This window comes from Falco biarmicus, chromosome 1, assembly GCF_023638135.1.
Source record: "Falco biarmicus isolate bFalBia1 chromosome 1, bFalBia1.pri, whole genome shotgun sequence".
NCBI classification, from domain to species: Eukaryota; Metazoa; Chordata; class Aves; order Falconiformes; family Falconidae; genus Falco; species Falco biarmicus.
The window spans coordinates 74,974,110-74,997,210 of record NC_079288.1 but is presented as its reverse complement, the minus strand read 5'-3'; the positions used below and the strand labels follow the sequence as shown (position 1 = coordinate 74,997,210).

General features: G+C 39.4%; 1 protein-coding gene across 1 annotated transcript; it reads left to right on the top strand.

Annotated features, from left to right (window-relative positions):
• Positions 1–1,175: 1,175 nt before the first annotated feature.
• On the top strand, positions 1,176–18,918 carry OTOP1 (otopetrin 1). Its single transcript, XM_056351630.1, has 6 exons — positions 1,176–1,533; positions 7,332–7,468; positions 11,432–11,490; positions 14,128–14,258; positions 16,769–17,712; positions 18,095–18,918. Exons 1-6 carry the CDS (start codon positions 1,248–1,250, stop codon positions 18,263–18,265), a joined length of 1,728 nt encoding a protein of 575 aa, XP_056207605.1. The 5' UTR covers positions 1,176–1,247; the 3' UTR covers positions 18,266–18,918.
• The last annotated feature ends 4,183 nt before the right edge of the window (positions 18,919–23,101 follow it).

The following is a 23,101-nucleotide window of genomic DNA, read 5'->3' as shown; positions in this document are numbered from 1 at the left end:
TGCTGTCTTTTCATTTACTCCCATTTTTTTCATGTAGCTGACCTAGTGGCTTAATTTCATGTGAGACATAGGTCACTTACTGTAAAAAACAATGCTTTGGATATTCGATCTTCAAACAGATACAGGGTGAAAATGTAAGACCTGCCTGACCAGAACAAGGACCAGTCTATCTTGCTATTTGCCCTCCAAGCTATGGCTAGGTACCCGAAGAGCTAGAATTAAGAGAATTCATATTGTATGCAAACAAAATACCGTTTAAAATACAGTGTTTTACACTGGGTGAAATTCCTCTCAAGCCCTATAGGCAACCAACTGGTGCTCCAAATTTAGATGTCTGCATACCTTAGTATTTTACGGCCATAGGTCACAGTTACAACTAAGCAGTTTAAATAAAAAAAGTTCAATACTTAAAATGTGTATAAAGATTGGGAAAATGAATAAATAAGAATGGGACTGAATCCTGCAGGAGTCTTTGCTGCTTTGAGCTCGGTAGTTGCTATGCCAGCTAGCAACCACTGTCAAACTGTGTTGGCAGCATGGGACTTACTGAAAAAATAAGGTGCATCGGCGCCTTTGAAAGGTCTAAAGAATTCCGGAGAACCGAGGTTATTCACTACCAATGGGAAGTGCCAGTTGCCAAAAAGGAGGAGGACATCGGGGCCCGGAGCATGGTAGCGTGGCGGGTGACCCGCGGCCGCCCCGGTGCGACGGGGCTGCCCCCCGCGGCCGCTCCCGCTCCGGGCTGCGGGGCAGGCTGCTGCCGCCCGCCCCTGCTCTCTGAGCATCAACTCGGCTTTCCAGCCAGCCGCTAACGGCCGGGGGCGTGGGGGTGTGTGTGTTCAGCGCCCGGTGTCCCTCCCGTCGCCCTGTCGAGGGGACACGTTAGGCTGCACGCACCTCCGTCGGTGCGGCCGTGTGGCCCGCGGCCCCCACCGCAGCCAGGCGCGCAGGGGACGTGACCATCTGCCGCCCGGCTGCTCTGCGGTGGAACCGCCTCTCCCTTCCCCTCACCTCTTCCCGCAAAACGTCGGGAAGCTCCCCCCCGCCTCGGCAGCCCACCGTCCCCTCGGGGTGCCCGGGGCTCCCCCCGGAGACCCCGCCCGGCGTGGCGGGCAGCGGCCGCGGGGAGGCACGGCGGGGCCCCCGCTCCGCCCCCGGCCGCCGGTGGGGGACGGGCCAGGCGGCCTCGGGGCTCCCCGGGGGAAGCGGGGCCGCCTGTTTGCAGCACCTGGCGGGCGGCGTGGGCGATGGAGAAAGCCGCCGGTTCCCCCTCCGTGGGCGGCAGCTACCCGCAGAAAAACGCCGAGATCCTCAGCAGCCAGTATGGCATCAACCTCTTCCTGGCAGGGCTGCTGCTCACCTTCGCCTGGGCTGTGCACGCCGTGGGCATCAGCAAGAGCCACCTGCTCTCTTACCTCATCACGCTGATGCTCATCCAGCTGCTGTGGATGCTGTGGTACCTCTGCAGGAGCTGCACGCAGAGGAGGCTGATCCGGGACAAGGACACACATGCCGGAGCCCGCTGGCTGAAGTGTAAGTACTGGCCGGTGGCATACAAGGTGGTACCACACACGGGACGTCCGTGCCATCGCCTGTCTCTGCTACCACTTTGTTACCCTCTCCATCCCTACCAGGAGGCATCCTGGTATTCATGAACTTAACACACATGCAGTGCACTCTAGAGTAAATATATGCATAAGCTGAACATACTAGGAGATTGTACAGGAAAGCTGTTTGCTAAACATCCTCTTTCCAGCCTACCATTTACAGTGCTGAAAGCTCCAGCGCCTTTTTTCCCCTTACCAGGCTGGTTTGGCAACACTTGAAAAATAAAATATAGCTAATGGAAGAGGCAGTGTTGCTCATGTCATGCAACTCTTTGGAGGAAACACTTTTCCAGACAATATAATGCAACTTACTTTATTCTAGTACCAGTTGGAAATCTCCTGAAGTGCTCTCGATACCAATGTATATCAGATTCCCATTTATATGTGTACTGTGATGCCTTAGAAACAACTGGAGTTAGGCAGAAGACGAAATCCCTGGCCAGATCAGTTTGTAGTGTAGTACATAAAGCATCTAAGCAAGGAATCTAAAGCTAGCATTAGCCTTGTAAGGAAAAGTGTATAATTTGTAAGGGTAGTGGTGGGATGTAATGGCTCTTCTCTGCAGTCAGGTGTGTACTGAGTGAGGATATAAAGGTCTGTTGAGAGAAGGTAGTTGGGGAGCGCATCACGCAGTCGTAGTCACAGGAATGCTGTGTTTCTGGGTCCCCAGAAAAAAAAACAACCTATATCACACTGTGTAGAGTAACAGGCAACTGAGTTTTATCAACCTCTTTTTCCAGTCTTGGCAGCGTAAATGACAGGTTGGAAACTAAGTATTTTAATTAGAGTGCTATAAGACAGCTATTCCATAAAATATTTCCTACCTACTAGCTATGAGACAACAGTTAATTATCACAGCAGCTAATGAAATATCTAGATGAAAATCCCAAGAACATCTAAAACCTGATTATTTTGAAAAGTAAAGTTGTGTTGTGGAAATTTAGTTTGGTCTCAGTCTTGGTGCTTGTGTGTCTTTTCTCTGCAACTGTTAACATTTGTGCTGTATGAATTGCACAGGGAAAATCATTAGTTTTAATGTCTAATATGCAGTCGTAGTCTGTAGACTCTTTCCTGAAATGTATGGAGTTCATGTACCAACTGTTGAATTATTGAACTTGATTACTGGCTGTTTTCCAAAACGATACTCAGCTGTCTGACGTTTTTCATTTATTAGCTTATGTGGCTTACAGTCTCCTGAAATTCATTAACGCAAGGCTTAATTTGGTCCTATTTTGGACCAATCTATGCTTTTGTTACTCAGAGGGTAGCTTGCCCCTCCTAAGTAGGGAATAAATAGTGCTTGACATGGTTATGTACAGCAGGACCCCTGCCCTTTCCCTTTTGGCACAGCATTCACAGCATTTCATTTGTCCTAGAGCATATAAGGAGTCACAGAAACTTAGAAATAAGATACTGGATTGAACTACTAGGTTACCTTATCCATTTCTTTTACCAGCACAGGATGGCCCTTTGTACTAACTTCTCAAGTGGTGCGGCTTCCATGGCTTCTCTTGGATGTCTAGGCTGCAATTCAAGAAATTTGCCCTTAGGGAAAGACCTACACTTTCCTGTTTTTAGGATTTTCTTGTAGTTACAACAAGCCTGTACAACTCCTTTATCCTCTGTTGGTAAAAGAAAATGTATTTGAGCTAAAGACAAAATTCAGGTGGCAATTCCTCTGCCAAGATCCCCTTTGCCCTCCTCTTTATCAGTGGTTTTGTCATCAAAGTCTTTTACTTGAAAGACTAAAAGTCTGAAAAGTAGGGGAGGGGGAAACGGGAGACAAATTTTCATCAAGTCTTTCCACAGAAAGTTCTCAGCATTTTTTTACTAGCTCTGTCGGCTGCTTTTGAAGAGGATCTCCCTGCTCGCATCGTGAGAGCAAATGTCTTTGTATTAAGCAGTATAAAATGAGTATATTTTTATGATTCCCTTCAAACTGCAAATATCATTTTAGTCAAAGAGGTGGTAGCTGGCTACTTACGGGGCTACTTAGAGCATTTTGCTATGAAAAATGTTGAAAAAAATGGTTTAACAAAAACCTATAATTGAGTCCTTGTACATGGTTAACAACGCTAGAAGGACAGATGGTCAGTTTACAAGAATTGCTCACAGAATGGTTTTCTTGAGCCTTTTTGCACCTAGGTGTCAATTGTGTGAACCCGACAGCACAGTTGTCTTCCCACTTGCATGGTATACCAAGAGCCACTCCTATAGTCTGAGTGTGGGAAAAGTTTCATGGAGAGCTTTGACTTTAGTGGGGTGCAGTTATCCTGACCCAAATAATCACAGGGAAGCTTAGGCAGTCCTTTCCTTGACTCATTCCCAATGTTATTTCCCTGAGTACACTCTCCTGTTAGGAAGAGCTCTTTGACCATTATTTAGAAGTTCAGCCAAGTGAGCCAGAGAACTCAAAACAAAAATCAGTTGGCTTCAGAAATGGCTTTATTTTATCACGGTCTCCAGCAGCACAGCATTTGTTTAACCCATAGACAGCTGGTCAACTTACAAAGCACTTGGCAGACTTCAACTTCTGTCTTTTTACTGCTTGCATTGAATTCTCTATTATTTGAACAATATTTTAAGTTTAGAATGGCATTTTCACAACTGTATCATCGTGACTTTTTTTCTTCTTGATGGTTAATAGAAAGAATTAAGCCGGCACTTAGCAATACTGAAAATTCTATTTTTGATCACCTAAGATATACAGCTTTCAATGAATATTTGAAAAAAAAAACTTTTTTTTAATAATACGGTGCTCAATAGCAATCATTTCATATTTCTTTAACTTTCAAATAGAAATAGCAAAACAGGGAATTATCTTTCTTACTTACCGTTACTGATATATATATCTAGTATTTAGTATTAGTACACAATACTGAATTTTCCATCAGGAAAAGTTAACATGGAAAACATTAGCATATCATATGTATGGTCATAATAGTTACACTTTGATTTTTATCTAAGCAAGTTAGTATAATCATTCTCTTTTGAAGCTCCTAAATATGTATGTTGGACAGTTTGTATATGCTTACAGTGTGACCACCTGAGTGATTGCCAGAAACATTAAAATAAATGAGTCATATAAAGTCTTTTACGACCTGGAGGACAATGGCAAAACTGTTCATTTCAGTGGGAACGGACTGAGGCCCACCAAACCTTTGATGGATATAAAGGAAACTTGAAAAGAGATACTAAGGCATAAACCAAGATACTCAATATAAAAGAAAATTCATGGGAGTTTGGTTTTTTTTTTGTTTGCTGGTGATGGTGGTTTTTTTCCCCCTCAATGGTCTGCTGGACATAGATGTAAAACTGTGAAACTATACAACTGAAATACTGACCTTGTGACATGGAAGCAAGACAGAGTGGAGCTACAATACAGGTCATCCTTGGAAAGGCAAGATGCATGTATGGTGCAGGAGGAGGATCACTTAAATAAGATGTGTTTGCTTTTTATTTTTGTGGTTTTAAACTGGAGCCCTTTGCCTTGCCTTGCCTTCCCTCTTCCCATTTCTTCTCATTAACAAGGCCCTTGTGATCCTATTCTGCTGAGCCACTGTTGTGAGTAATGGAAGCAAGGACGCAGAACTTCTAACATACATTTTCCACCCATTTTGCTCTGACATCACTGCTTCACTAAAGCAGTTCCTCAGGGCTTGATCCTGCACCATGAATTCATTGGGAAATAACCTTACTATTGTTACAACTGGGCAATTAAATACCTTTCTAAAATACTCTGTAAGGTCAACATATGCACAACAATTTATTGTGGAGTAACTGTGGAAGATTTTTATAATCCTTTTGCTTCAGAAGATAGAATTTTCCTTCTTACTGAAACAATTATAATACACATGAAGTCCCTCAGATTGACATCTTCCAGACAAATAGAAACAGCCTGTTTCCTGCAAGCTTTCTAAATGAAGTGTGAATCACAGAATCATTCATAGAATAATTTAGGAGGAAGGGACTTCCAAAGGTCATCTAGTCCAACACCTTGCTCAGAGCAGGTCCAGTTGCCTCACGTAAATTTATTTCAGAAGAATTAACAATTCTAATTTATTTTAGAAAAATTTAAATTCTTTAAATAAGGAAAAGTATCATTTGATTTCAAAAGTAAAAATTTTGCGTTTTGTGACACCATTTTCTTTTATACCTAATGAAAATGGCATATCTGTTTAAATGTGGGCTTCAGTCTTGTTACATATGTTAGAAATAATAGAAATTAGCTGTCATAATAAGCATAAATAAAAAAATGAATGGGATTATACACATGCATGAAGTGCAGAGCTGCGGTTTTAGATTTTGAAATATGAAATCAAAAGTTTCTATGTCTTGGTAGAAATAATACTCCATCAGTAATTTAACAATGTTTTTATTATAAGAGAGATTGTGAGAGAGAAACATGAAGTCCTACTGGAATTCATACCCTTGTGATTAAAAAAAATCTGAAGTCTATTTTTGTTTAATTTTAAAGGATCAATGAAAAAATAAACAAAAATACATTGTATTTTCATCATTTATACTTAGTTTTTATCAATGCAACTTTAATAATAAATGTATTATTAAATAAATTATTAATTTAGTGTTATATTTTATTAACACAGGTCGAGTGGAACATGTGGTGCTTATAAGGAAGTTAGGTTGTGGTCCTTTATAGAAGCTGAATATTCATCAAAGTCAACACTAGTGATGTTGTTTACTGTATGAGTAATTACAAAGAAAGTTTAAGATACTGGTGCTGATCTTAAGGTCCAGTTAAGGTCCATGGATAGATTTTTATCTAGTCTTAATTAAAATAAGCCCAAGTTAAACCCAGTGAAAGCTTGTTTGAATAAAAGCCTAGAGAGAAAATCCCAACAACCAAGCAATGAAGACTTTAGAGTTTGGCTCAGTAATTTTGCTGCCAGTTGTGCTTAGTCATACCTGTGCAAATCCGATTATTAATAATATAAATTCTGTTACCATATAGATTTACAGAATAAGTTTGTAATAAACATTTACATTTCTGAACGAAAAGAAAAATTAAACAATGGGAAACATGCATTTTTAAAGTTCTTTGGAATACAAATTACATATTTAGAGAAACCTATTAGAGTATTTTTTGTGTGCGTGAGGAGATAATAGATACTGAAATGGAGTCTTGGGTTTCTTTCTGGGGGAACAAACCATACAGCTCATTGTAGTTTTGGTCTCTGAGTTGAAGCGTAACCTCCTGAACCACGGGCAAAGCATACCAAGTGATTGTGTTACTTCCCACTGTTGAGCTCCTGGGCCAGGAGACTGTAACATGATTGTTCAGCTCCCTGGAACTGTGTAGTTTGCTGTGGAGCTGTATAGAGCATTAATTCATGCGCTGTATGGTTGCTTCAGTGCTACCGTTACTTGAGAGGCTGCCCTTGCAAGGAGCTGGGAGCCATCTGCAAGGTGCTGAGTCTCTCCGCGTGCTGGCCATTGCGGGACTGGCTCCTCTGCACTGGTCATGCAGGGTATGCACAGTGATGTGCTGTCGTAATATGTTGGGCAGAGGCTTTCACAAATTAGAGGGACTTACTACATTGAGTCAATTATCTTCATGAACATTGATCTACTTTAATGTCCCTAGACAAGAATATGGATGTTGGTCAACTTTTATTTCCCTAAACAGATTTAGCACATTCTGCAAATTGTCTCTAGACCCTGTAACTGTACATGGATGTTTTCTAATATATTTTTCATTTATAGGTGGGATAACATTATTTGCAGTGATTACTTTAATTCTGGACTCTTTTAAAATTGGATATTATATTGATTTTTCAAACTGTTTATCACCAACTGAAGGCATTTTTCCTGTTACACATGCTGTGCACACCATCTTACAGGTAAAAGTCACTGGCTGCATTTTTATATTATATCTTGTTTTATTACCTTCTTGTCATCCGTGGATTTTACACTAACTTAATTTCTAAACATATCACAGGATACTTTTGAGGGCTAAATTCTTGTGCATGTATATTATTCCTAGGTGTAAATTCAGGCTTTGCAACCTGAAATTGCTCCACTGTAAAATTCCTATGGGTTCAAAAAAAAAAACAAAACCCCAACCAAAAAATGCTCTCCTGTACTTTAATGTACATCGGGGTTTTTTTTATTTCAGACTACATATATAACTTGTAGAATTTTCAGACTGAAATGAGCAGCTTGGCTAAAGACAATTCACTTGTTTCTGTATGTAGGACTTGCCACATAAGTTCAGTTCAATCTTCTATCCTGGTGTCCCATTGGGGTTAGGGGGGGAGGCCTCATAGCTCAAAGGGGAAAAAACCCTTCCTAGCTGGTTATAAAATACTTGTGCACTTTTCCTGTAACAAGTGAACACAGATTTCCTTCTGGAAGCATTTGGTTATGCTTACCAGTGGCTGTGCAGTAGCAAACATAGCGACTCCTATAAAATATTCCAGCTGCTTGTTGTAAGGCTTTGGGTCTCTCTTGTGTGGTGATACTCCGCAGCTGATTGTTTATCACATGAATTCCTCTGAACTGCTGTCAGCAGATTTGTAGGAAAGAGGGAAAGAAAAAGCCACTCAGCTAAGATACTCAGTTATAGCCAGGCCACTTAATGGACTTTCCAAGATGATTAAGTGACTCAGAAAGGAAAAGATTTTCCTAGCAGTTGTGGTTGCATGTAAATGAGCATTTGAACAACTTAAATTTTTCTGCTTTCTGTAACAAAAAAAGGCATTGAAATTTAAGCAGTAACTCTGACCTCTTCTGTCTTTTTCTCTGAGGGTGAAATTCTGATTTGGTTGAAGTAATCTTAATTTCACATTCTTGTAATATTCACTTGCCATGTCTTGCAACTTCTTTGCTTTACCTCTGAAAAACAAACCAAAGAAATTGAAGCCTTTTTTCCCTGCTGATCTGCATGCTGCATTCTTCATTGCATCCAGTGACCCTGTGCTGACAAGATTTCGAGCTATTATGAACCAGAGTGTGGAAGAAACAATGCTGAACAAAGGAAACAAGAATTCTAATTTAAATTTCACATCACCCAGTGTTGCCGAATTTATCATCTACTGAGCTTAAAATAACGAAAGCTTGAATGTTAGCCTGAGCAATCAAAGGAAAAGTTAAAAAGTAATTTACCAGATACCTCTTACCTAAGACAAGTCTTTTCATGTCTTTGAAACACAGGATGAAATTACAGCAGAGAACATCCCTAATTATGTGTCATCTAAAAACTGAAGGATTTGTTTTCTACAGAATATGTGTCAGATTCTGTTGTGTTTTACTTTAAATGAGAGATCCTGATATGTGCCAGTAAGTTAATACGTGTATACGTACTGCACCTGTGCAAGCAATGAACTAACAAGTACCTGCCCTTCCAAGACAGCCTGTGTTAGGCTTTTTCACAGGCAGAAGTCCCTTTGAGGCAATGAATACTCTGTGAGCAAAAATTCGGTTTTATGCTATTTCTTTACCTTATTGACTTTTATCTTTCTCTTTCCCCCCATTTTCTTGCCTCTAATGTCAGAACTTCAAAATTTACATTTTTTAAGTTTTGAAGAATGCGTTCACATCTGCTGTTAGATTTTACTGCATCCATCCCAGAATGGGAAAAGGAACATGGCATTACATGACGCTAAGGTGCTAATTTCGGTTTGTTTGATTTAATTTGAAACCTCCATGATATCTTATAGTCTTTACACCTGGGGTTTTACCAATGGTCACACCTCCTTTTGATAAACACTTAATTAAGGGTATGAATGAACATGTTATTGCTGGGTAGCATTGGTGAGCTACAGAGAACTGCATTTTCCTAGCTTTTTCAAAAAATTAGGTATTGAATGTCTCAGACACCATCAGCTGTGGAGGCACCCTCCATCAGTGGACACAATAGTAAAAAGGGCTTCCAGTTACTCTAATGGATGAGGAAGAACCCAAAGTTCTTTGCACTTTTCAGACCATTTCTGGAACACCAACCAGGCAGGTTTCTAAGAGAAACTTTTTGGACCATTTCTCTCTTTACAGTTCACCTACTGTCAAGTTCAGTATCCTAGAAGCTATTCTGAGCAAACAGGACTCGAGTTTCACTCTAACATTCCTGAGGAATATTGGTATCATTCTCCTCACACTTGTCAGCCCTTGGAACCAGTTCTGTATCAGCAGCAATCTCTATCCTGACATCTCCATTATGCTCCCACAAATGAAGATTCCCAGTTTTATGCTTCTTTCCCCTTTACTTGCTAATTCAGTACTGTTGTCTCTCTCTTTCTTACTCTCCTGTTGAGAATAGTGCTTTCTGCACTATCCCTGAGTGCAACTGCCATGTTCTTAATGTGGTTGTCTCTCAGATGGATAGTACAAACTTTTCTCTTGCTTCCTGTGTTGTCTCCCTGTCCACTTCTGGATGTTCTAGTAAATCTAAGACCAATCTCCATGTTGTCAACAACACTGTAGCAATTTTGACCCTTTCTTGGCAGCCCCAAAAAGTAATGTTCCAGCGCTTTGCCATATCTGAATGCTGGAGACATTTTTCACCGTTAACTGGCAAATCATTCTTTTTACACCACCCCAGCAGAGTTCCTATTGCCGTCTCATCATACTTTATGCCTCTACTTTCAAATATGTCTATTAGCATTGTTAATATAGGGTTTGTCTCTCTGTCCTCTTCTGATAATTCTAGCAAATCTGTGATCAATCTCCACATCATTAACGAGGCTGTGGCAATTTTGTCTCCCCTCGAAGCAGCCTCAAAAAGTAACTTTCCAATGCTTTGCCATGTCTGAACGCTGAAAACCTTTTTCATTGTAATTGGCAAATCATACTTTTTACACCACACTAGAATTCTTGTTGCTGTTTTATCATACTTTACATCTCTTTTTTTCAAATATATCCATAAGCATTGCAAATATAGAATTTGTCTCCCTGTCCACTTTTAATTATTCTAGTAAGTCTAAGACTAATCTCCATGTTGTTAGCAATGTTGTTGCAATTTTATACCCCCTCGAGGCAGCCTCAAGAAGTAATTTTCCAGTGTTTTGCAATGTCTGAACACTGGAGACATTTTCTGGCGTAACTAGCACGACATTTACTTTGCACCATCCTAGCAAAGTTCTTATTGCCTTCTTGTTATACTTCATGCTTCTTTTTTCAAATATATCTATAAGCATTGTTAATGTAGAAGTTTTTTCTTCTGCACCCATATCAATTAGACCCCATCTACGTTGGACGCCAAAAGTTGCAATTTGAGTTAAGATGGAAAACAAATATCGCAATACACCCATATCGATTAATTGTCAATGGCACTTGTCTCAGCTACATTGGCTGCCAGTTGTTGTAGTTGGAGTCCAACTCAGCCTCGCACGGGGCACCAATTGTTGCAGCCTACTAGTTTGTTTGTGCTGCAACACTGCGTGTCCATCGTTTGTTTTATTAATCAAGTCTGGCATCCTTTCACTTATGTCTCTCCCTTCATAGAATTTCATATATTTAATAAATCATTCAAACTTAGCATCACCGTGCCCTGCAGTAATCATACTGCTGTCCACAGCTGGTAGTTTTATTTTCTTTGTCATTGAAATAAAAACCTCTCCAGATATAGAAGCAAAATATGATTTGGTGAGTCATACTGAGACTTTGCTGTTAAGCCACTGACTGCTTATAAGAAATCTCAGGTTCTTCATGCCAGAGAGGTTCGGGGTGAACATCACAGGAAATCATGAGTTATTTCACACATGTGTAATTTAAACATCAGTGTTTCTGTCTACAGGTACATTTTCCTTTTTTGAGTGTCACACATACTCATTACTGTAATTACATTTCTCTGTATTCCTTTCATTTAGGTGTACTTTCTGTGGTGTCATGCAAAGGATATTATCCAGTCTTTCAAAACACTTGAAAGGTAAAGTGGATCTGAATCTTATATTGGATGCTAATAGGTGTAGATCTGCACAGTGCTTTAATACCTACAGGTTTACTGTATGAGGGACAGTGAAAATTTACAGAGATGGATTCTCCTCCTGGTTGTGTTAAGTAGAAAGAAGTAGAATAGTTAAATAGAAAGTAACTCCGTTTACCCTTATTTAAATTGCGCTTATGTTTTATAATATACAACAGTCACAGAATACATATATTTTTCTCATCAGAGAGGGAAGTGGGCAATGCATGATCCCACAGTGTCACTTGCTTGTTTTGAAGGAAGAGTCATGTGTGTGTCTCAGAACTACGCACTATATTATGTCTTCTTTATTTAGCTCCTGAAAGAGAATCTGCATCAGCAGCCTGCAGTCAGTGCAATATATCTGAGGTATTTTATATTGATTTTTATGGAAAGCACCTTTTGGAACGAGACCATAAAATCTTAGAACTGTAGAATGGTTTGGGTTGGAAGGACCTTTAAAGGTCATCTAGTCCAACCCCCCTGCTCAAGGGCACCTTCAGCTAGATCAGGTTGCTCAGAGTCCCATCCAATCTGACCTTGAATGTTTCCAGGAATGGGGCATGTAACCACCTCTCTGGGCAACCTGTTTCAGTGTTTCACTACGTTAGTTATAAAAAATTTATTCTTTATATCTAGTCTAAATCTACCCTCTTTTAGTTTAAAACTGTTACCTCTTTTCCTATCACAACAGGCCCTACTAAAAACCTTTTCCTCATCTTTCTTGTAAGCCTCCTTTAAGTATTGAAAGGCTGTAATAAGTCCTTCTCAGAACCTTCTGTTCTTCAGGCTGAACAACCCCAACTCTCCCTTTCCTCCTGTGAACCTTTCCTCACAGGAGAGGTGTTCCACCCTCTGATCGTTTTCATGGCCCTCCTCTGGACCCGCTCCAACTAGTCCATCTCTGTCCTGTGCTGAGGACTCCAGAGCTGAACACAGCACTGCAGGTGGGGTCCCACCAGAGTGGAGTGCAGGGGCAGAATCACCTCCCTGGACCTGCTGGCCATGCTTCTGTTGATGCAGCCCAGGATACAGTTGGCTTTCTGGGCTGTGAGTGCAGATTGCTGGCTCACGTCCAGCTTTTCATCTACCAGCACCCCCAAGTCCTTCTCCCCAGGGCTGCTCCCAACCCCTTCATCCCCCAGCCTGTACTGATACTGAGAGTTGCCCCATCCCAGGTGCAGGACCTTGTGCTTGGCCTTATTGAACCTCATGAGGCTCACATGGGCCCACTTCTCCAGCTTGTCCAGGTCCCTCTGGATGGCAGCCTGTCCCACAGGTGTGTCAGCCGTACCACCCAGCTGTGGTAGATGCAGCTGTGCAAATGGACTGGGAAACACAACCTCCCTGTGGGTATCCTGTGTAACTGACTCAGTAAAGGTTGTGCATGTTTCTGACACCAGAACTTGATTCTCGTGGGGTAACTGATGTGTCTGTCCTCTGAAACAGCTGAATACACACGTTTCTTATAGAACTGAGGACTAGCCTTTGAGGCAGCAGAGCCAGCTCCGATATATTTTTTGGTTTTCTGAGAAAGTAGATCTATCTGTATATAGAAGCAAATATGGTAATTTTTAAAAATACTTCTTTCAAATTATCAATGAGCTGACCAGTTTCTGTTAGGAAGTAAAATAAATTTAATCAGAAATGTCATCTGTGGTGAAGGTTCTCCATTTGTTCTGCTCTCTTGGGTAAGTGTCCAAGCCCCATGCCAGTGAGGAGAGTGATCACAGAAGGCTTTGCATTGTCAACTGGTGAAATCAACTCTGTCCATAAGTATATTTTAAAAATCCCTAACTGCAAGTTTGTCACTGAGAACAGTGCAGTAATAACTGTTCCTTGGTGAAGGAACATTATTGGTCTTGGGTGCAGGAGAATAACACCTGGCAGAATGATAGGTGAAAGGATTGTGCCTAGGAAAGAGATACCATGGCCTTCTACAAAGAGGAGAGTGCTGGGCAAAAAACAATTACTGCATGGATTTTATTAGGAAATTATGAACCATTAACCCACTTTTTTCTCCTATGCCATTCTGTTTCACCATGTCTGAAATGGCTTGTCAGAGACCAGGAGTCTCAAAAATGCATGGAGATCTACCCTCACTGTACTAGTTCTTTGAATGGAATAAAGCCCTCTTTTAGCTTCAGCTCTCTCCAGGAGACAAAAATGCATGGACTAGAAATTAGAGAAAGTGGTGGTATCTGTGAAGTAGGACCAGCCACAGTGAGTATGAAGGAGCACCACAGCAGGCTGTGAAATGCGGTTTGCTAAACAATTAACCCTCTTCAGACAGTTCAATCACTGTAATTAACATGAAGCTTGTCCAGCCCAAACCAAAGAATAAAACCCGTCACATAAGACAGCGTAACAAATAATAACAGTGTCCTATTAATGGTTTAATACATTAAGCCATTATGTTTCTGTAAAATTTTGGAAGTCTAACATTCATTGTGCTCCACTGCGGAACATCTTTTAAAGATGGATTATGTTGCTTTTTTCATACTGCCATGTAGCTTGTCTACAGAAAGTTAATCCATTTTATTTAATATCTATGGAAGTATACTCTGTGCAGATTCCTTCAATAATTATCTTATTTTGTAGGTTTGGGGTTATCCATTCTGTGTTCACAAATTTACTCCTGTGGACAAATGGTGTGTTAACAGAGTCAAAACATCAACTGAATGAACATAAGGAAAGACTGATCACTCTTGGTTTTGGGAACATAACAATAGGTAAGCAAAAGGGTTGGGACATTTTGGAATTCCTGCTCTTAGACATGTCATACAAAATACTGCGTCACTGTAGAATGGAGCTTGGTCATTCATGACTATGTCAGCATAGTCATTCCCAGGCAAGTATAGTGAGCTGATACAGAGTTCCGATCTATAACTAAAATGTTATGTGATCATTATCATTATCATATATGTGATCCAGGCTGTTGTTTTTTTCCTTCTGAGTTCAAAACAAACAGATTTTTACAAACATTTCTTTTGAGGAATAATATCACTGAAGAACCCCTTTATTAGTAAATTGAACGCAGCAGTTTTAAAACCAGAGTTTGCTATTTATTAAGTTATTTCTAGAAAAACAAGCATGGATAATCCTGCAAATCCTTCCCAGGAGAGTGGTTACATGTGGTGTGTGGTCCTATGAGATTCACTGGGATGGCTCTGAGGGATAAGGGGTTATCCATTAGTGCTGCTTTACAAGATAAGTATTTTGTTCTAGGTGTTCTTTTTTTAATGAACCGTTTTATCTATTGGTAAGATGATGCAAGTTGTAGTCAACAAACATCGAGTATAAGGGAGTTATTAGGAGGAAATGCTTTACTGTGAGGGTGGTGAGGCACTGGAACAGGTTGCCCAGAGAAGCTGTGGATGCCCCATCCCTGGCAGTGTTCAAGGCCAGGTTGGATGGGGCTTTGAGCAACCTGGTCTATGGAAAGTGTCCCTGCCCACGGCAGGGTGGTGGAACCAGATCATCTTTAGGTTCCCTTCTAACCCAAATCATTCTAGGATTCTATGATTCTGTGATTCTATAAAACTGCTGGGGATGCCTTCCACTTCCAAACACCACTGAAGCATGGGGAAATTAGGAGTGGTTAACTTTAAAGAGGAAATAAAAGTTCTCAGCAGCTGTAAGTAATTTTCTTCCCATGAAAATTTATTGGTACAGCTGATAAATGTTGATTGTGTTCACATAGGACAAGACAGACAGCTTTTGAAGAGGAAAATGTATGTTTTCCCACCCAGTGAATTCAATAGCGCCCGTATCCTAAAACCACCTGATTTTGCCTCTACTAAGACAAATCCTGAACTAATTTGTTTTTTGCCTATTTATAGTCTGTGTAAATTGAAAAATTTTAGGCATTTTTAATAGTTCCTGCCAAAGTTCACATATAAGCAAAACCTAAATTTTAAAATCTGTAAAATAGTATTTTCAGTATAACTGTCTAGAATTATGGCCACAATTTTACATCTATTTGCAGTTGTTACCCTTTATATGTATCTAATTGAAACTATCTAGTTTCCATTAATAATCAAGTAGCTGAATTAATATTTCAGAGATTTTGTAATCACGGAGCATTAGTGGAGAGCAGGCAAATCACAAGTTAGTGGCTCTTTTTGACATTTCTACTTGTTAAATAGAAGCGGTTTCTTTATATTATTTCCTATTGTTCTGCTGCCAGAATTGTTACACAATTATGAACAGTCAGAAATAGCATCTGAAACAAGGGGGAGTAAAGTAGTGATCTCCAAGAAAAGTTTGGCATTAACATACAATCCAAACTGCAAAAGGAATTTTTTTTCTGTCTCTTAACAGTGTGTGGTTGAGAAAAAACAATACCAACTTTGTCCTCTCCTCTTCTTTTCTAAAATTATAGAAAACAAAAGAAAATCTTCCAGGCACAAATCTCAAATCAGTGCGTAAAAATGTGCTCTTCAGCATGTATGTTTATATACTTCTAAATAAATGCATTGTGCAAATAGGTATCTTTTTTTTTCTACCACTGTGGAAATTTCTGATTTCTGCCATTATTTGCTTAGGTTATAAATGCACATTAAATATATTTTACAAATACTATCAATTGTTTATTTTGCCATAGGGGTTTACAATGGAGGTATCTTCACAACAGAGAGGTAATGATTTCATAGGCGCCTCTCAAAAACAGAAGATTGATTTTTAATTTTTTTTTTAATTTTAAAACTATACTGGGGCATTGAGTGAAAGTATCTGTGGTTTACTTCATCTCTTTCCTAGGCATAAAAATCTTCTTAATAAAGTGGTTTTGATACTAGGAACCATGCTAGTGTAAATCACTGAGAAAAATGACAGCAGAACTGAGCTCTTTCCTTGTTAAGCTTGTTCTTGATCTGATCCACAGATCCCTGGGCTTCTATAAAAGCCTTCTAAGCCAAAGGGCTGAGGACTCAAAGCCCTTGGGATCTAGATTTTCATGTTATAAAAAGGTATTTTTACCAAGACTGCTTAAGTTCAGTGCCACAATGTGATTATTGCTCAGTGGCTGAGCAGTGAAATCAGAGATCATACTTCAGGGAACATGCAAAAACTTTGTTAGGTTAATGACTTTAAGGGCGAGACCTTTTTTTAGGTTGCTAACTGGGTGGTGTGATGTATTGTTTGACTGAAATCTTACCTCTGACATTTTGTTACTTAATTTTTGTTTTACTAAATAAGAAATCTTTATAGTGCGCATAACTAATCTCTCCCTCTCCTTTAGTTTTAGATGATCATGCACCTCAATGCAATTGCACAACAACAACTCTCTGCTCGATATTTTCTCAAGGAATATATTACCTATATCCCTTCAATATAGAGTACCATATCCTAGCATCCACGATGCTCTATGTCCTGTGGAAGAATATTGGCCGCAAAGTTGAGCACCACCAGCAACACAAAACTCCATTCAAATTCCATGGCATAACTGTTGGAATGATTTTTGGACTAATTGTGTTAACTAGCACAATAGCTATTGTTGTTGTTTATTTAATTCAGATTGGACGTTCAAAAATCAAGAGTGAGTTAGCACTCACTATGTTTTACTTGCATGCTATCTTCGTGTTGGCTCTCATGTGTACAGCTGGAATCGTTGCCCTTCTCATCTACAGACTGGAAGACAGATCATTGGATAATTCAAAAAATCCTGCTCGAAAACTTGATGCGGAGCTGCTGGTGGGCACAGCTGCGGGGTCCTGGCTCCTTTCCTGGGGATCGATCCTTGCCATTATCTGTGCCCAGGCTCACCCCAAATACACATGGTATAACCTGCCCTACTCCGTCCTCGTTATAATTGAGAAGTACATTCAGAACCTCTTCATCATTGAATCCATACATCGTGAGCAGGAAAAGGTGAACGATGATATTAAAACTCTTCGAATAGTGACTATATCTCGGGGGAGCACTTTATCACTTACCCCCTCGTACAAAGAGATTTACAATGGCAGAGCTGCTGGTGAGGACGGGGAGGTACCCTGTCTGTTCAAGGGCACTATCTGTAGGAGAGAAAATGGTGGTGGTGGTGCCAAAGAAGAAACGAGTCAGGAAAATAGTTTGGTCACACATTTGGCCTCAGATATCTCATTTTATAGTAGAAGCTCAGTTACTAACAACAAGAGGAGAATTTTGAAGAACATCGCTGCATTTTTATTCCTCTGCAACCTTTCGGTAAGACATTAGAACATAATTCACAAGTTAATACCCAAAAGCCTCCCAACCTTTCAAGCCTGATAAGTGTATTAGAAGTACATGGTTCTACAGTAGCAGGTAAATTTTTCTTCTTCTGGAAGAATAAGCGAATATGCCTTTGGGGAACAAAGTCTATTTAAACGTGGAATCTGGGAGTCTAGGCTTGTTTTAGTCACAGTACAAAAACTGTAACAGCAGTGGAAGCTGAAACCCTCTTCCACCAGTGTGACCCAACAGCAACCGGGAGGATGTTCTTAAGAATTTCTGAAACCAATTTGCAGTTTGGTGGGGTTGCAGTCCTTAAGGGCTAGTGACTCATATTGCTGGTGATTTATATTGGCCTTGTGTTCTTTCCTTGCAGCTGTGGATACCACCGGCATTTGGGTGCCGCCCGGAATATGACAATGGACTAGAAGAAATAGTTTTTGGCTTTGAACCTTGGATAATTGTTGTGAACCTTGCGATGCCTTTTTCTATTTTCTATCGTATGCATTCAGCTGCCTCACTCTTTGAGGTCAATTGTAAAACATAGATCATATAGGGTCCCTCGGTGAACAATTGATTGAATAATTAATTAAATAAATATCACTTGAATGAGTGGATGAATGAATTAGCACAGGTAGCAACAGCTGCTCAATAAATAGAAGATTCAGTAGTATTTCTTTTAAAAAGGGACCATAGTTAATAGCATGTAATTTAAAAAAAAAAATACTTCCACATATTTTGTTATATATGTGGTGTTATGTATAGGTACACTTTTCAGAATCATATTAGCGTTAATATGATTACCATTACATAGCAAAGTAAATTCGATCTCATTAATCTTTGTTTTATTCACGTGAGATTTGTCCTCTATATAATTTGTATTGCTTTGTTTTCATTCATTGTGGCTTGTGAAAGGGTTTTTAAAAAAATCTGTATGACATAGGAGGGAAAATCTCAGGAATAGCTAAACTGAGCAATATTCCTGAATCACAGAGATATTATGAAAGCTCCAGCTCTGAATTCCTAGCTATGTTTTTGCAGTAAAACCTGAAAACATTTGCTGTTAAGTTGGGATGTGGGAATTATTGTAAACTTCCTGAATACTGATAAAATATCAACGTATTATTATTATTTTCTCTAACTATATAGCAAGAAATCCAGGTAAGTAATACAAATGGTTAGTAATACGTGCTGTTTATAATTTCCTCTGATAAAATATATTTCAATTAATGAAATATCATCTTGTATTTACTGTATGACATAACTGAGAAATAAAGCTAATCCTTTTACTTAATTCTTTATTCATACATCCTTGGAATATTTTAAGAGAGGAAACCAGTCTTACAGCTTATATTTAGCTATATACATTCTGTTGCCAGAATGGTATATATTCCCTGTACATTTTTTTTATGAGCTGCTGATTTCTTTGTAGTTTGGTCTCCTTGTTGGAAGATGTGTCTTCATACATGGATGCTGTAAAGCATAGCTGATGCCTGTAGAAATGTGGAGGGCCCTTGACTGAGAGATTTGTAAGTGTGGATTACCAACCGGTAGAACATAATCTCAAATCCCTAGGATATTTAGTTGCCTGAATGCTCGCAGAAAGCAGTGAAAAGTTGTGTGCCTGAATATTGTTAGAATCTGCACCTGTAAGATGGAAAGACTGGAGCAATGATCAGAATACTAAAAAGAAGTGACCAATTATTGGATAACCCTTACTAACTCATTAATGGTCTATTCCTAAGTCTGGTGACTCAAGGGCTGCAAAATTTCTGCCCCCAGTTCCTAAAAGACACCATCTGCCTGAAAGCTGTCATATTTCTGCAGAGGAGAGGTCTGCTTCCAATTCAGGTTTCCACTGCCTTGTCTGCTCTCACGCATCAGATCAAAAATTTTGGCTTTGTACCACTAGATGGCAAACACAGACCATTCCATAAATGACCTGATTCCAGGAGTTCGTTCACATGATAATTAATCCGTTCTGTTTTGTGGTACACACAGCCATAACCCACCTAGGGATTTTTGCTGCCTTCTTTACCTGTTGAAAACCCTAGATCAAGTAAAGCAACTTTCATGTGAAGTCTCAGGTGAAGCCTGAATTAGATGAACCACCAGTGAGGCTGATCATGAGAACTCCTGTGTTGCTGCAGAGCAATTCCAGTTGTTCTATTTTAAGTGTTTTTTGGAAGAGTCGCCATCTGATCACATTGCTGTAATCTCTGCCTTTCTCTAGGGCTGCTTGTCATACTCTTTTACCATATCTCTATTAGTTCTTACATTAATTCTAGACTAACCTTTTCTATCTTTTTCCCTTGAACAGACCAGCTTGATACCACCTACTTCCATGCAAATACTGGCTCTAACCACTTCACTAGATTTGTCTCCCAGACTGGTTCAATTTAAAGTAGAGGAAACAGGGCCATCCAGATAGTCAAATAAAGCTTTAATTTTCCTTCCAAATCAACTTTTGGACCAAGTCTACAGCTAATTCTAGTATCAGAAAAAAATCGTTTCTCTAGGTAAGCCCACAAATCCCGCTTCATCTTTTAAGTGCCTATAAAAGTGGCTAGAGGAAGCCTGTCTCTTATTCCTCTGTTTCTGCGGGATGGGTCTCATGTCTTCAGCTCGAACTGGTTCTCTTTAGCTAATTCCCAGCATTCGTGTTCAACAAAAGCAGAGCTAGCTGATCCCTAGGGCCCAGAAGGGGCCATATGCTCTACTACAAACACGTAGCACACATTTGAAAGTTTCAAAAATAGCCAACATCCTTATTTAGTTATATTTCATCTGCAATCACATAGCCCTTTCTATTTCTTAACATTACTATTGAAATAATTACATTTACCCACAATATTAAATTGATTTTGAGTGCTGAAATTGAAGTTTATTCAGCAAAGTGTATTAAGGCAGCACTCTGGCAGTGAGCAAATGCTTTAAATGTGCTAATGGGCAGATTTTGTTCTGAGCTGCACTGATGAAACCCTGCTGACTTAAAAGCTCCGTTCCAGGACCAGAGACTTGATTTTGGCCTGAGAAGCTTAAGAGGTTTTCACAACAGGCATTCTCTCAAAAAATATTGTTCCATCCAAATGCAGAATATTTTATAGTCTTAAGTTTAACTACTCTTGAAGCAACGGTGAGTCATGAAGTTCTGAAAATTTTAGAAACAGATTTTTTAGAAACATAGATTTTTGGGCCAGGAACAGTGATCAGATTGTTTAACGTAGTGTGTCCTCTAGCTTTCTGATCAAAGCTAAACCTGGGCTTTCTCAAACAACTGCTTTCAGACTTCTCTTTTTTTTTCTCTAGCATATATCAACAACACTAATTTATCACAGGTTTTAAAATACAAGAAATAGCATGAAGTTACCCTGTTTCTGCCTACCTATGTGCTCAAGCATGCGACAGGAGGCAGGAGAGCCAGCTTACCCAAGAGAGTCCATCAGCTGCTCACTGTTACGTTCCTGCAGTGCCTCTAAGGGACAGTTTGTCTACTTTGAGATCTCTTGGGAACACCTTTAAGCCCAATTTAATATTACTTAAAAGAGATATATTTTTTAAGGGTATGTCTTTAGTCAACTCCAAAATGCACTTGATACATAAAGGATTCTGGATTTTTGCTGCATAATCTTAATCAAAAAGCTATTCTCTGATACTCATCATATCCTTCTGTAAGACTCTTCCACTCCCTCCCTTCCTCCCTAAATAATTTTATTTATTCAATAATATATGTTTGGTAGCATTTAAACTCATATATGTACAGGAATAAAGGCTGCTAAGGTGCAAAAAGATTCCTACACACCTCAGGTATTTGCCTGAAGAGTAAAACTTGCATGACCATCGATTTTTCCAAGTGTTTTTTAGTGTCATTAACACTAACTCTGGGATGCAAGAAGTTGGAGGAGTCATGCTTGAGTCTTTCTAAAAGAACTGAATTCCTTTTACTAGTTTTTCTTAATACTTTGAATTTCCTCTTTTAATCACTTTTAAAACAATTTCCAATTTGATAATTTTGGAAATATTCCTGTGCTGTGTGGCCTACTTGTGGTCCACAGACTTTGAGTGGGCTATATCAGCGCAGAGAAGTAGATGGCTCCAGAGAACAGCAGAGAGGGAAATTATCAAAGTAATTTAAGTACATGCTTCTTTCCACTGAGTAGGGAATTTAAGGTCCTTATGAAGGTAATTAGTTCATTTTTTTTTTTTAAAAGCTGTCTGTTCTATTGAGCAGCATGTAATAAATCCTTCAAAATCTAATCTGTTCTTTCCTAAGTAGGGGCACATAGTATATTTGGCTTGGGTTATTCTGCCTTTTCTGCAAAGGCTCTGGACAAAGCAAGATTTGATTAAAAAGAAAGTGAAAGATTAAGCTGTAGGCTTTGTTGTTCCCTGGAGTTGGTTCTAGCTGAAAATGAAGTGCAAATCTCAATCATTATAATAATGTGACCAGGGTAATTTACTTGTGAATTTGATGACAATGTTTTGTGTAGCCAATATGAGTTTTAATTTAATTTATCACTTAATAAGATTAAGAAATGTTCAGAAATCACATTTGCAAGAGCAAAGGGAAAAAGGCTTTTTTAAAGGGTAGTTATTCAGAGCTTTCTCTAAGGTGTGGTTTCTGGACACTACTAGACTGTGGGTTTACCACTGATGCTTTGCTTTCTTTTTAACAGTTAACACTGCTTCTTTACTTGTATCCGAGTAGGTCTGTGATGGCCCTGTTGAAGTTTTAGTAAGGCAGGCTGGAAAGCAGCCTGGCAAAATGAATGAATGCTACTTTGATGTTATTTATTCTCTATATGACCTGACAGTACACAAAACAAGCTGAATGGAGATAGGAGTTTTGCATGTACTAATGTACAAAGACCCTTAAATGATTTATTTCTGGATCTCGAAAAATGAGTCTGTGGACACCACTGACCATATCTTCTATATGATGTATTAGGAAAAGCAAATGCACACTCATTAAATGCCACCTAAAATCCATGAAATAAAAAATATCCACAAACTTTAAGATTTTAATACAAACACAATTTTTTTAATTCTACCTTGCTCTGTCTGATTAGAGATGAAGTATGTATAGCTGGCTCAGTGGATCACTTATTCCCTGGGAACTCTTGTCCCCAAGGATTTGGCCTCATTCTGTGCATGCATGAATAAAATGAGATTTGGATTTAAACAGAATTGAAGCAGCTGCAATTGTTAATGACAACCTTAAAAAAACCAGTTTGATCTATTAGCTTTAAGGGATGAATTTGATCTTGAAGCTGATGATAGTGGGAAATCTCACTTTAATGTCAATAGTTAGTGTTTAGAGTATTTTTTTCTTTTTTATTAGATGGTGTGTTATGTCTCATTCACTTGGCTGAGGTTTAAAGCA

What these genes read in the sequence shown, in the direction of transcription:
- OTOP1 (XM_056351630.1), top strand. Translation starts at nt 1,248, where the DNA reads ATGGAGAAAGCCGCCGGTTCCCCCTCCGTGGGCGGCAGCTACCCGCAG. An exon ending in CGGAGCCCGCTGGCTGAAGT is followed by an intron (nt 1,534 to 7,331) that starts GTAAGTACTGGC and finishes TTTCATTTATAG; the next exon opens with GTGGGATAACATTATTTGCA. An exon ending in TCTTTCAAAACACTTGAAAG is followed by an intron (nt 11,491 to 14,127) that starts GTAAAGTGGATC and finishes CTTATTTTGTAG; the next exon opens with GTTTGGGGTTATCCATTCTG.